A 14,719-nucleotide genomic window follows, 5' to 3' on the forward strand; every position below is an offset into this window, starting at 1 on the left:
GCACTGGGGCCACCAGCTTGGAGGATGAAAATCCTCAGAGCCTAGGATGCAGCTGGGAAAAGCAGAGGCCTTGGAGGGAGGTAGAGGGTGGTGGAAGAGACCACAGTCTGAGCGCTCCACTGCTATGGGAGAGAACTGCCAGGAGAGGGCAGCGCAGAGCTTCCTCCTGTCTCTCCCTAATCTCTTTGTCTTTCAGCCAGACGCGTAGACAGTGTGTGCCAAATGTGGCTGTCTTCCGGCCCAGAAAGGTAAACTGAGGCCACCCAGAGAGCCTTCTACCTTGTTCCCTTCCATGGGTAGTCGGTTCAACAAGAGGTAGGCTGAGGCTCCAAATTTTTTCCGGTCCAGGGTCCCAGTAACCGCTAACCACAGAAAAAGAACCGCGCACCAGAATTATGGTAGGTAATAAGATTTACTGAAAACTTCTCGGCCACATTCAGTACTGGTTTGGTGGATACATCAGAAGGAGGTTGCATAACATTAGGCAGGTGGAGGGGCTGGAGGAGGATGTGTGGGCACATGTGTGCGGGTGTGCCTGTGTGGGGCAGGTCGCTGTCCAAAGTGGTAGGTGAAAGGGTGTGTGTGTGTGTGTGAGAGAGAGAGAGAGAGAGAAAGAGAGAGAGAGAGAGAGAATAAGAGAGAGAGAGAGAACAAGAAAAATGAAGAAAAGGAAATGTATTTTATCCCACTGCACATTGCAAAAGTCTCACGCCAAAAAAGCTAGACTTTCCTCTACCTATGGCATCAAAAGGGAGTAAAAAATGATTGGATCACCCAGATTATAAATAAGGTTATTTGTTTTTCAAAAATCCCTATTAAAACATTAAATATCAGCTCTTTTGGGGGAGAAATACATTCATCTCAGGGAGACCTCAGGAAAGCGACCATCCTTTTGCTCCACCCCAACCAGGAGGGGGAGGGGAAGCCCCAGAGGGCCCTGAGGGGTCCCCTCAAGTGGAGCCAGGTAGCCACTCGCATCCTGCCACTGAAGGAGATGGCCAACGCACAATTTACAAATGAAACTGCAAGTCCATTAAATTAAATCCAATGGAAAACACACGTGTGACCAGTCCCATCATTCACAGCCAAGGGGTGGAGCAGGAGGGGAGGAGGGGTGCCAATCATGGGGGCCCGGAAGTTGGGTGGGAGGGTGTGAGTTAGGGCAGGTGGTAGAAAGCCTCCTCCTCGAGGGAGCCCCGGTGCCTCCAGCGCCGTGCGTCGTGGTGGTGGCTAGATCAGCGAGAGTGTGGGGTGGGGCACCGCCTGGCTCTGGGCCCTGGCCCACACTTTGGATATTGATGGGAAGAGGGATGTAGCACCTTCGCCAACCCCTGGCTTCCCATTGGACTGGATGCTTCTTTCCAATGTTTCTTCTGCCTTCTCTGAAGAATGAAGAAGAGAGAATGGGGCTGGTGAGGCCAGCCTGGGAGCAGGGCAACAGCCATGGGGGGCTGAGGGCTGGAACACCTGGGATAAGACACCACTGTCCTGTTGTTACGAGAGCTGAGCTCTGTGACCACCTGGGGATGGCTGTGGTCCCCAGAGTCACCTTGATATGGCTCCTAGCTCAGGTTGTGCCATCTCCTTGGGTCCTGGAGCCAACCCAGGGGAAGGGATTCCGCTCAACCCCCTACGATCTGAGCCTGCCAGCTGACCATCCATTTTGGGGAGAGAGAGAGAGAGAGAGAGAAGGTGGCTGTGGTGGCTCCTACCCTCTCTCCCAAGTCCGTGATTGCCCGTGCCTGAGACAGGTCCTTGGAGGAATGAGCGGGAGCCCCAGGGAGCTGTGGTCGGCAGGCCTCAGGTCCTCCCACTCTGCTAGCCACTGGTGATGCGTCTGGGCTCCTCCTGCCCTTGAATGTCTCTCAGAGGAGCTGAGAACCTTCCGGGGGTGGAACCCAGATGCCCTTGACTCTCCCTTTCCTTCTAACTGTGTCCCTGGCAAGGCTCATTCTGTTGAACAGCACCGATCTGCCTCACAGTGCAGGGCTTGTAAACGACTCAAGTCCTTCAGTGGGGGGGCCGTGGGTGCCATCTGTCCTCAGGGATTTGGTGAGTCCAGCTCTCACTCCCGCCTTTCTGTATGGGCTGCTTGACCGGCCCCGCAAACGGAGTCCTCTGCAGTTCTAGGGAAGTGGGGCTGGGGTACTCATTGAAGCTTGGTGGTTTGGGAAGGAGCAGGCGTCTGCTCTGCATTTCTTCAAGCTACTGATCTGGGGAAGCTAGGGCCCAACTTCCTCGGTGCTGCCTGCTCATGCCCCCCTCCCCCCACCCTGAAGCCCTCCCGACGACACTCCTCTCCTGCTCGGTGACCAGTGCCAGCTGGGCTGCCAACTACTCCAGGGAGTCACTGTGTTCCAAGCCCAGGTCGCTGACATTTGTCGTCTGAAGCTCGTCGGCCTCCTCCTCCAGCTCCTCTTCCTCCTCCTCTTCCATCTCATCCTCATCCTCTTCTTCTGTCCCATCCAATGAGTCCTCGTGTGCGGCCATCATAGCCTGCTGCATGGCCATGGTGGCATTGTCTGAGGACAGGGACTGCAGGTTGTCCAAGTTAATGGAACCTACGTGAGACAAGAAGGCAAGGGTCAGGCCCAGGAATCTCAGTGTTGGGTAGAGTGGTGTGGACTGGCTCAGGGGGCGGTGGACAATTCCCGGGTATGACGGGCCCTGCCCGTGCACTTGTTGGCCACTCCCCGCCTCATCCTTAGCATCCCTAGGCGCTCCTAGTTTCCATTTACTGAGCATCTTCTATGTAAGTACGTTAAATACCTTGACTTTCTAAGAGTTCTGCACTGTGGGTGTTATTACCTCCATTCGACAGAGGAGGAAACCGAGTCTCAGACGGTTAAGTTATTAGCTCAAGGTGCCAGTCAGCCAGGAGTTGGGATTCTCTCCTTGGTCAGTCTAGCTCGAAATCTGCTTCTTTCCTCTACGCCTCCCGTGGCAATTGCCCATCGCACGGGAACCTGAACACAACCCTATAGATGCACACGAAGGTATGTACGTGCACACGCACACTTCCACTTCACTTCCCACACAGAGCTGTCTTCACGTGCCAAGCTATAAAATGTCTGGCTTACTGAATTATTCATTGTGCACCAGGCGACCGGCAATTAGAAAAGTGTATATGGAGGGTGTGATGGAGAAGCTGGGAAAACAAAGCTCTTCCTGGCCTCCGTTCACGAGCCAGCTGCCTGCTTCAGTATTTATAGATGGCCCGAGCTCTTGGGGAGCCGTGCAGACACTCATCGGTGCTAAGGAACTTTCGGGAGGGCGTGGGAGGGAGGAGGGGGCTCTGCTGAGCAGTCACGGACTCTGATGACCATGGCCTCCCACTCATCTTTGTGAGGTTGCTTGCGGCTTGTTAAGACATGTGCAAAAACATTCCCTTCTCTCAGGCTTACACGCATTCTTTGATAGAGAGCGGGTGGGGCTCATTATGGCGACAGAGCCGCCAGTGCCGCTCAGGCGAGTAGATGTTCAGCCCTCGTGTGTCCAGGAGGCCCGCCCGCCAGCCCCAGTCTAGAGCACACTCATCCTCCGGTCTCACCATCGGGGTTTGTCCCTGGCGCACCGCCCTGTTGCTGCAGCACCCCTGCAGCAATGGAGTTGGGCCAGAATCTTTGGGTGGGCCGGTGCTGCGATTTGATCTTCTTGGCTTTCGGGGCAGGGTCTGGGTTGCTGGCATCAAGCATGGGCTGCAGGATGCGCCTCCGGGCATTGATGAACCTGCCCAGGGGTAAAGGTAGAGACCTGGTTAGTCACCCCTGAATTGTGGTGCGTGTGTGTGTGTGTGTGTGTGTGTGCGCGCACACACACATGTGGGCATGCGTGCACATATACAGGGAGCGTAGAGCTGCTCCCGGACTTTCAGCTGCTGATCCACCGTATGGAAGACTGGGGTCCAATCTAGGGTGTGAAAGCCCAGCCGGGAGAAGACCCCCGGGCACTGCAAGGCTCGTGGGATCACCTGGAGCTTGGTAACCACAAAGCAGCTTGGGAGGAATGCATGAGGAGGGTCAGAAGTCTCTACTCAGGACTGGTCAGGATGGAACAGAGGAAGTAAGAGGCCCCTTAGTCAGAAGGACTAAACTCTGACTTCTCTCCAGAGGGCTCAGGGCTCAGATCAGGGGGCCCAACTCTTGGGTCTACTCCCATCCAACCAGACCTCGCTCTCTGAGATTTCCATGACAGCCCAGCCAGACACAGAGAAGGGGAAAACAGATCCCCGTGAGGTCCACAGTCAACTGTCCCTCCCTCTTCCCACTCCCAGCTTTGTAGAATGTTGTAGTTTTTCAGTTTACATAGTTGGTGGGTAGACCAGATGACCACCGGCAGCTCCTCCAGGCTTTTGGATGCCTGCATTCCTGTGTGTCTCTGTACTTATAGGCAGGGCAGGGTTTTCTATTTTTAGCAAGAAGCCTCCAGTGATGTTCCTGACACAATCTCACAGCAGAGGGCGCTGAGAAGCCGCAGATGAAGCTCCAGGTGGTTGGGTTGACCCTCGCTTTCCACTTCTAGGCCAACTGGGAGGACTGCTGTGGTAGCTGGGCTGTGCTGAGCTGTCTCTTTTCCCTGCTGTGCATTCCCCTGCCAAGCAAGTGGCCCCGGATCTGAGAGCCTCTGGGTAGGTGATAACTCACCAGTTATTTACTTGCAGGAGCGTGAGGTTTGTCTGGGCTGCGATCTGCCTCTTCTCATCCTCCGTGGGGTAGGGGTGCTGAAATGAGAAGTAAAGGGCTAATGTGGCGGGGCACCTGGTGGTCCCGGGCCCCCTAGAGATCATGCCTACATCACAAGCACTACCCTGGTCCAGGCAGCTCAGCGGTTTGGAAGCCCAAACTGGGACAAGTGCAATGTTTGTTTCCCAAAAGCAATGGGACTAAGGCTTGGGAGAGGCTGTCCCCTGACTGTGGCTCCACATTCAGGGCCACCTGGCCTCAGTCCACCTCCCCCACAGGGTGGCGGACCAGTTGGTTCCCCAAGAGTCAGTACAGTTCAATATTGATAGCTTCCAAGGCACTTTCATATCCTGACTTGGTCCTCACGGCCAACCCCCAGCAGGCAGGTCAAGCATTATTAGTGTTAGGATTGACAACGGCCTATAGGACTATCAGAAGGTGGTAAATGGGTGGATGAACCAATTCAATTTATTTTTATTTATTTATTTTTTAATTTATTATTTTTAAATGTTTATTTATTTTTGACACACACAGATAGAGTGCAAGTGGGGGAGGGGCAGAGAAAAAGGGAGACACAGAATCTGAAGCAGGCTCCAGGCTCTGAGCTGTCAGCATAGAGCCCAACACAGGTCTCGAACTCGTGAGCTGTGAGATCATGACCTGAGCTGAAGTTGGATGCTTAACTGACTGAGTCACCCAGGTGCCCCATCAGTTCACTTTAAATTAACTGGTATTTACTGAATATCTACTGTGTGCCCAGATTTATGCAGGCATCCCAGGAGACAGAAGATAAATATAATGATAACTCTAGTTGAATAATACTTGGTAACCTGTCAATTGTTTTCATGCACTAAATTTCATTTAATGGAGCATATCACTAAAATTTTATAAGGTCAAGTATCGTTATTCCCACTTGATAGACGGAGAAACTGAGCGACTTCTCCAATGTTCCCCCAGTGGTGGCACCAGCCTGGAAGTCAGTTCTTTTCATTTTGTTCCAGTCTTCTTGCCCTCACGTCATGCTGCCACTTTGTAAGACTGGGTCTGTGTCTTTGTGGGAGTAAGAAAGTGGTGTCCCGGCGCATGTCAGTCCCTGTGCTGTTTACATGTTGGTTTCCCTCTCTTGGATTGTGCTTCATGAGGGCAGAGACCATGTCTTATTAATTTGTCTTATTAATGTATCCCCAGTGCCTTCCATGTGCAAATGACATGCAAATGACTGCTGAGGGAAAGAAAGCAGAGACAAAGCAATAGGCGCGGTGGTTTGGGTAATGGTCACCATAGGAGGTTCGAAGGAGTGATGGGAAGGCTGCACAGGTCACATTAAGAATGGGAAAGTTTGGGGTGGTGGTGGAATAGGGATCCTTCTGCGTCCCACTTACTGGGTGGGGAGCCACATGGTAACTGGGTCTCTGGGTTTTGTGTCTTTCCCAGGTCCCCGCACCATACCCCGTACCCAGTAGGCATGCAGTAAATGTGTGATGACTGCCTGGGCAGGTCAGAACCTTGTCCTGAAGTGAAGGGAGATATGGGGTTGGTGGGGGGGCTCTGTCCAGCCTCCATAAGCCGGGACCATTTTTCATGATCAGGGTGGTGTTAGAAAGTGGTGCTTGGGCTTTCTGGAGTCCCAGAGGCTGGAACTCAGAGTCTGGCTCTGTCACGACCTGCTATGAGTTCTTAGGCATGTCCCTTAACCCCCCGATCATAAAGTCATCTAACGATTAAGCGGAATGATACTCGTCCAGTGCTCTACAGGAGGTGGCTCTTCACACTAGTATTATGGGATGGTGTTGGCAAGGTGCTTGAGGCTGTCTAAGGAATGAGTGTGCGAGCAACAGCCTTGGAAGCGCTCTCATTATCAGCGACAGAGGAAAGCAGTTGGCCTCAGCACCCCCTGACTGAAGCAGTGAGGGTCACGTGTTGTTGTAATTCACACCTCTGACCCTGACCGCCATGCCAGGGCAGCCGTGCCTTGTGATTCATACAACATTAAGATTCTCACAAGCAAGACAACACATCAGCGTCACAGGAGCCAAGTTCATCCTACCTGGGAAGGAACAGAGGGAGGTGGGAGGAGAGACTGCAGGCCCCAGGGGTAGGGGAGCAGGGGCTCTATGCTTCTGACACCTTCTGAGGAAGGGGCAGGGCCCAAGCCCTACTTTCCTGCCCCGTGGAGTTCCAATTCCCCTACTCATGATAAGGAGCCAAGCGGCCTCCCTGTCCACGGCCAGGTGGACTGAGAACACAGCAAACTACGGCATCTTTCCAGCCTTCCCAGGCTGCGCCAGGCCCTTTCGTGCCTTCTTGCCCTTGCACGTGCTGTTCCCTCCACTGCAAAGCTCCTTCTCCCACTTTCCCACTGTGTGTGTTTCTGAGCTTCCGGGAAGACCTGTCACAGATCAGATTCTCTGCGAGGCATTTCCCACCTTCCCGGGGCAGAGATTGTCACCGCTGTTTGAATAACTATATTATCGAATATTATTGAATTCAATAACAAATTCCCACATAGTGGGCATATTCCATCTAGAGGGTATATAGCCCGCCATATGGTCATATGTCTCCCTAAGATACCGAGAGTTGTTCTCAGGCAGGAACCTGGTCTTATCAGACAATGTATCTCCACTGTCCAGCCCGGTAACAGGCAGAGTAGATGTTTGGTGTCTGTGTATGGAACACAGGAGTGAACCAACACAAGAAGGAGATGGCCAGCTTGTTTCCTGAGCAGAGCAAGGCTGTTCCTGCCAGCTGGGCCGGTTCATCTGCCCACAAGTGGTGGGGGGCTCCAGCATCTTGGGTGCTGGCAGTGAAAGGTACCTGGCTGTAAGAGTTCACAGCGTAGAGGGAAAAGCTACAGGCACAGGGGGAAGAAACCTCTATTAAAGGGCAGTGTGTTGGTTCCCATTGAGTGGTAAGAGAAGGGTGGGCTGGGCTGGTCAGGGAGGACATCCCGAGGGAGGTGAGACTTTAGTTGGACTTTGAAGAATGGCCAAGCCATTCTAGCAAAGGAGGGGATCGGCATTTCAGGCAGGGGACTTGCACCAGGATTTACATTTAAGCCAGTCGGATGCAAATCTCTTCCACTATTAAAGACCTCCAGGGCAGGAAATCCTTCAGCCTCTCATGGAAGGATAATGTTTGCTGTCTCTAAGGAGGTTCCTGGTGCAGGCCTCTGTGCTGAGTGGATGTCATAAATCCATAGATTAACATGCTCCCGTGTAATGGAGAGGGTAAGAGGCAGTGTCACTGAAACTGGCTGGCTGTTCTCTTATGGATAAAGATATAAACCTCTCATCCTCCCACATTGCAGGTGCCACCACCCAACCCTCCTGGAACCAGTATCTCAGGAGGCACGTGGTGGAGGCCATGGGGTGAGTGGCAGCTTTGGCTCAGCTCTGGGGACAGGTGTGCCGGCCAGAACATTCCTGGCTCTGCATCTGAGTTCTCATGGGAGCAGTCCAGCTCAGACACGCCTCAGACCAGATGATTCCTGAGGACAGAGTCAAAATAGTCCTGAGCCCTGGACAGACCTCGATTTGGTCAGTGCTACTTTTAGCACAATTGGAAAGGCTCGGGGCCAAGGACGGGAAGAGGAATCAGATGAGATCGTGGTAAGCCATCAAGCCATAGTAGCTGTTCTCTGATCGTTATTTGGAAGAACTCCTTTGGAGCTGGAGAGGGAAGTGGCAGCCGCTTTCTGGAAGTACATAATCCTTCCTCGAAAAAGAGATACAGAACGGACCAGAAAATGACAGATCCTTCTCAGGGCCGGCATGGAGGCTTGCACAACTAGGCCGAGCTGCCTGGTGGAAAGGAGCTTGGCCTTTGGAGAGGTCAACTCCTGCACCCAGCACTTACCAGCTATGTGAGCTTGGCAACTTGTTCTAGGTTTTCCATCATTAGCTTCCTTGGCTTAACGTGGAATTAACAAAAGAGTGGGTCCCTCTTGGACTTGGGGGCTGATCTAATGAGATAATGCAGGTACAGCACGTGCGCTCCAGGGACTCAATCCGTACCATGTAGTGAGACCCCCCCCCCAGACAGCACGGAGTCAACTGTTGAGTCTCCAGGGAAGGGAACTGCAGCATTTACTCAGAGGAGCTGTTTCATGGCGCCACAGCTGCCGTCAGGAAGTTCCTCTGAAATCTGACCTACACTCTTTTCCGCCTCTCTCTGATACCTCGCTTTACGGCCTCCTAACTCAGGTCTCATCTGGCCTAAATTGAAGCTAAAGGCACCTTTTGGTTGGAAGAGTGAGTTCCTCCTGGGGTTCCGGGGCAGAAGGAAGTGTGGCCAGGGATGGTTCATAGGTCCCTGACCACTTCTTGTACCCTGAGACTGTCCTTCCACCTCCTAGCCCGGGCACATAAGCATGAGGCCGGCCAGTCACCGAGGGACATCACACAGGAAGTGGGAGACTGCCGGGGCCAGTGGCCTTGTGCTGTCGGTGAAGCAGGGCTTGGGGCCAGTTTTCAATCCCCCCTTTCCCACCATGACTGGCACCGCACTGGTGTCCACCACAGCCCTCTTCCCTTCTCCTTCCTGACCAACCTTGGGTGCGTGCCCTGTGGCAGCCCCAGTTCTGTGGGCGTGGCCTTGCTCTAGGAGGGTCAGATGCCAAGTGAACAGAGGCAGTCAAGATGGTGGGGGTGGGGGTCCCTGAAACAACCCCGTTTCATCACATCGGAGATGCCACCGACGGCGGGGTGCATCCTGATTTCAGAGAGGCTAAGTGGGAAAAACTGAGCCTTTTAGAATGGAGAGGAATTTCTCCTTCTTACTGAAATTGACCTTGTGTAGACCTTCCTTTCTTCTTTCTCTCCTTTTTACTCCCTTCCCCCTTATAGTTGTACACACACACGGAAAAGTACAAAGAACGAAAACGTATGTGGCTTTATATAATATCACAAACACCAGTGTGACCACCACCCGGGTGAAAAAATAGGATGCCACCATCACCCAAAAGCCCCCTTTGTGCTCCTTCCTAATCACTAACCCCAAAAGATATCGTCCCCAAAGATAACTTGATTTTTATGGTTTTCTTGCTTTCCTTTGTAGTTTTGCTATCTATGTCTCATCCTTAAACATCGTGGTTTACTTTCGCCTGGTTTCTGGACCCTATGTAGATGGAATCAGACAGCATGCAGTATTTCACTCCACAGTAGAGTTGTGAGATTCATGTACGGTTGTTCTGCATAACTGTAGCTGTTCATTTTCATTGCTGTATAGTATTCCCTTGCAAAAAAATCTGCCACCTCCCAGTTCCTCACCCTCCCGCAATCTCAGAACGATTCCCCCTCCCTCTGCTATCTATTTCAATCCCTCCTTCACGTTGCAACAAGACCGGCCCTTCCTAACCCGACCCCAGTCCCTCATGCCTGCTCGGACTCCTCTCCCATGGGCACCAGCGCTTACCCTTCCCAGGGTTCCATGCGCTACATGGATGATTTGCTTAGTTGTCTGTCACCCAAACCAGACATGCTGCTTGTTTTTGAGGAAAGGGACCCCCACCTTTCTTTCCACTGCCACTTCATCCACGCTAAGGAAAATGCCTGGCCCACAGTAAGTGTTCAGTATGTATTTGTGGCCTGGATGATCATAGCAACCTAAGGGGGTAAGTGGTGGTTACCACCCTTCCCTGTGTGTCCTCGAGAGTGAAGAAGAGTGGGAGAGAGTGGGGAGCATCAGGGATTCAGACTTCCCAGGAATTCTAGCTAGACTCAGGCTCCCTTACTTACTCAAAGGGCCGTTCCTTTAAGTGATTGTTCCATGCATGTTTGTGGGGAAAGAGAGGGGGACGGGGGGCCTTAGGGTCCACGGAGGCGCACTGGCCGGCTTTCTAGAGGAGTCTTGGGGGCAGCATGGTGTGAAGTAGGTAAAACGTGAACTCTAGAGCCAGGCTCTCTGGCTTGGAATCCTGGTCTCTCACCAGCCCCAGACCTTGGGCTTGTGACTCGGGTTCCTCTTCTGTCAACTGGGGGAAAGATTTCCACCTACCCTGAGGTGGTAATAAGGACTGAGTGAGTTACTGTTTGAAAGTGCTCAGAAAAGTGCCTGGCAGCCTGGCACTCGGTGAGTGTTTGTTAAATCAATCAATCATGAATAAAATCAATCTGCTGCTTGGCACACGTGGTTCCGTCTCTGGGAAAAAGCCACAGGTTGTTTTTTCTGACACGTGGCAGGAGTCCCCGGCAGCCCCTTCCGCGCATGTAGAGATGTGCTCCTTTTTTTCAAATGGTTTTATCTCCTGGATTCTGGGACTGCTCCAGTCCCTGTGCACACACGATGGGGTATTTCCCCCGAACGTGGGCCTCGGGCTTCTTGGGGGAAGCCGTGAGGTTGTAAATCTCCCCCGGCCATTTTTCAGGTGGCATCTTTGAGAACTGCAGGCTCCCAAAGGGAGGGTCCTGGGACACAGTGCACGCCAGTGGTCTCTTACCCCCCCCACCCCCCGTCTTCTCTCATGGGCTCCATCCAGCCCTGCGGCTGCCGAATCTATTGTCAACAAGGTCCCATCTTTAATGGAGACCACCAATCTCACCTCCTCCCCTGGGACTCACTGCTGCTGAAGCAGCCAGTGCGGCCCATGCGCTGGGACTACAGCTGCCCCAGGGCACGCCTCCAACACTGTCTGTCTGTCCTGGGGGAGTTGGAGGGCAGCTTCAACTGTGCCCTCTCCATCCCACATGAAGGGTGGGTGTGAGAAAACAGTGTCACATCACTGGCAGGAATCCAAGACCTAATGTTTCTCTGGCACAGAGAGATGAACGTGTCAAGACATGGCTGGCCTGACTTCTTCTAGCTCCTGATGTATCTTCCACTGAAGCTCTACAGGTACAATGCTTGAGCACCATGGGACAGACAAGTCATGGCACGACAAAGAGCCACACAGTTCCCCATCCTCCAGGGGAGTGAGTAAGGGGAAAGGAGGATTTCATGCTCATAACAGTAGAAGGAGGGGTCACTCTCTTTGGTCAACAATAATCACAGGCCAGACAGGGGGCACTGATGGTCAGTGGGGAGAGAATTCTTACCTGAACAACTCCTCTTTCTCTTTCTACCCAATCCTAAATCCTAGCCACCCTTCCAGGCCTCACCCAAGTCCCAGTTCCCCCACTGAACCTTAACGTGGTTCATCAGCATCACCTGCGGGGCTTGTTAAAAACCAACATCTCTGTATTGCACAGAGCCTTCGAAGTTTCTGAGACCAGCTCTCCCACTGGGCAGGAGTCCTTGATGCCAGTGCTCTCGGCGATGCACCCCAACAACTTACAGGTGTGCAGGGATAGTGCCAAGGTGGCTTGGTGGGGTCTAGGGCGGTGGGAGTCCCCTGGCTGGTCTCCAGCTACAAGCAACGTAGTTGGTTTACTGTCATTTTCTGTGTGCACCATCTCGGAAAAGGTGGGGAAACGTGGCTCTGCGGAGCCAATGGACACGGTGCGGCAGCCCTTTGCTCTGATGGTGGAGAAGGTCTTTCTGTTGAACTCAAGTCTTCTCCCTACTCATCCAGAGAGCCTACACTGTCCTCTGAAGTCACACAGGGGCCTCTAGCACTGCCTCTCACTTCATGACAAGAGCTACCCACCACACATGGGATGTCTATAGTTTTTGGTTAACTTTGAATACTTACCCTGTCAAAGTACCTGCCATGTATTCTCATTGAATTTTCTAGGCACCTATAAAACGGGCATCCTTCTTCACATTTCACGCATGAGAAAAACTAAGCCCAGAGGGGTTAAAAAAACTGGCTCCAGGTTATACAAGCAGTGAGTGTCAGAGCCAAGAATCACACCCCCTGTATCTTTAACCACGTCCACTCCACCTCTGGGCTCGACCATCTGTCAGGCACTGCGCTTTTTAACATATTATTGATCATCTTCACCACAGGCGGGTATTATTGTCTCCACTTTATGAAGAGGAAATTAACATCAGAGATGCTAGTTGACCTGTTCAAGGTCATATGGCAAGTACAAAATGGAGCTGGGATCAGTCTCAGGCCTGTGTACCTCCAAAACCCTCGTTCCTTATAAGGAACACATCTTTTCTACAGACCAAACATCCCCAGTCCTCTTAACCAATCATCATATGACACGTTTCCTGGTAGTCATTTGAACAGACATTTCCCCATCCTGACCGCTCTTCTCTGGACACAACTTGCCAAAGGACCTTTTGAAATGTGATCCTCAGTACTGGACACACTAATCCGGATGTGTCTGACCAACACAGATGGTCAAACTCCTCTCACCTATACTGAGTCCTCTGTTCTCGGACCCCTGGAGTACGTGTGTGTGTGTATGTGTGTTAGCGCTTGATTACATCATGGGTTGACCACTCCTGGTTTCTGTGTATACTTTATCCCCCCAGTTAAATGATCAGTCCCTTGACTGCGGAAATTATGTCTCATACCTGAAACTTAGGTGTTGGTGGATAGATACGATACTTGGGACTTGGATTACATTTCCCCATAGAATCAAGTTATTTTGTTTTAACAGCTAGCTTTCCAGGCTAGCCCCAAAGGCCGATTTAGTTAAAGATCTGTGTTCTGGTGGAAAGGAGCCCACAGAATTCAGGGACAAACAAGAGATCTCACTGTAATTTCAGGTGGCAGACTAGACCTGAGTAAAGTCTGAGATGGTAAGCACAGACTTGGACCTCCTTCTTTTCCCTGCTGGCACTTCTGATCACCTTTTCTCACCAGCCCCAGGACCCTCGTGTGACCCTGTGGTCAGCTTTTTGAATCTGAGGCCTCTGGTTGCTGGGACTTCAGGGTCAAATCTCCTGAAACTATATTCATGATGATGCAGATAAAACTTTCATCGGATTCTCAAAAGGTCAGGGACCTCGAAGAATCTGCTAGAAACAGAACAATTGCTAGAAACCTTTTCCCTGGCATGTCAGCCTGGTTTGCCTCCCCAAAATGCTGTGTTAAAAAATGTCCTGATCTTCATTTTCTACCACTAACAAGCATTGGTACTCCTCCCATGAAGTGGGTCTTAGCTGAGTGGGAGTAAAACAGCAAGCTTTGGAACTAATTCATACTAAGCTGTGAAGGAATGATGGCGTCCCGGTCTCTCAATAGGCATCTGTTTTTGACAGGGATTGGATACCTTTAAGTGGATATCTGATGAGTGGAATTTCAGATAGTGTGACACAGTTAAAGGAAAAAAGTAGCAGACAAGATATTCTGGAACAAAAATGGTCTTTCTAATTCCCTCCGATTTTGCTTTTCAAGTTTTCTTACTTTTCCCTACAGATTCCCTAGAAGTGTTAAGATTTCTCTCAGCTCTTTCTGAGACAGGGCAGGTTATGGGGACTCCCGGAGGGAGACGGGCGCCTTTGCAACAATGGCGGTGTCTGTATCAGGACAAAATACTGTCACATCTATCATCTTACTCTACCCTCACTACGACGCTGTGAGCTGGATATTGTCATTCCCATTTTAGAGCAGAGGAGACTGAGGCCTGATGGGGTTAAGCAACTTGCCCCAGGTCCCCCTGGCTAGGTAGAAGGGGTAGGGCACTCACATCCAGAACCATGCCCGTTCCATAGACCACGCACTCTTCCTGTTTGTAAGAGACGTCACTGTTTTCTAAGTCAGCTGTAGACGGATCATGTTAGTGGGTCTCTGACAGGGACAGATGTATAATTCCTTGGGGCTTAATACAATGGTAGGCCCAGGGAAGGTGGCAAGGCACATGTAGAGTATTTGTTGAGTAACTGAAGATAATGCCAAGGCACAGAAGCTACAGCTGGATTTCATGCCCACACCCTCTCCTTGGTCAGGAGCCCATATGCAGGGCACACGGTATGCCCATGGATGCAGCAGCCTGTTTCACCCAGCGGGGATAAGCCCGGCATGGAGGGTTCCAATAGCTGGGGATCTGACAAAGACTCACGAAGATAAGGACGGGCTCGGATCATGCAGAGTAGGGGAATGTTCATAGCAGCATTATTCGGAGGCCAAAAAGTGGAAACAACCCAAATGCCTACCAACTGATGAGTGGATAAACAAAATGTGTTCTATCCATACAATGGAATAC

General features: G+C 51.7%; 1 protein-coding gene across 8 annotated transcripts in view; it reads right to left on the reverse strand.

The window, feature by feature from the left end:
- Positions 1-393: 393 nt before the first annotated feature.
- PKNOX2 (PBX/knotted 1 homeobox 2) overlaps positions 394-14,719 on the reverse strand; it is a 281,900-nt gene continuing 267,574 nt past the window's right edge. For all 8 annotated transcript variants that reach the window (XM_053900302.1, XM_053900300.1, XM_053900301.1 and 5 more), the window contains 3 exons: positions 4,644-4,720; positions 3,551-3,729; positions 394-2,561 (listed from right to left, as the gene is read on the reverse strand). In XM_053900302.1, the coding sequence (XP_053756277.1) occupies positions 2,335-2,561; positions 3,551-3,729; positions 4,644-4,720 (483 nt within the window). In that variant the 3' untranslated portion in view covers positions 394-2,334. The remainder of the gene's footprint in view (positions 2,562-3,550; positions 3,730-4,643; positions 4,721-14,719) is intronic.

The sequence above is a fragment of the Panthera pardus genome, unplaced genomic scaffold, assembly GCF_024362965.1.
Source record: "Panthera pardus isolate Hobbes unplaced genomic scaffold, ASM2436296v1 HiC_scaffold_12, whole genome shotgun sequence".
Lineage (NCBI taxonomy): Eukaryota > Metazoa > Chordata > Mammalia > Carnivora > Felidae > Panthera > Panthera pardus.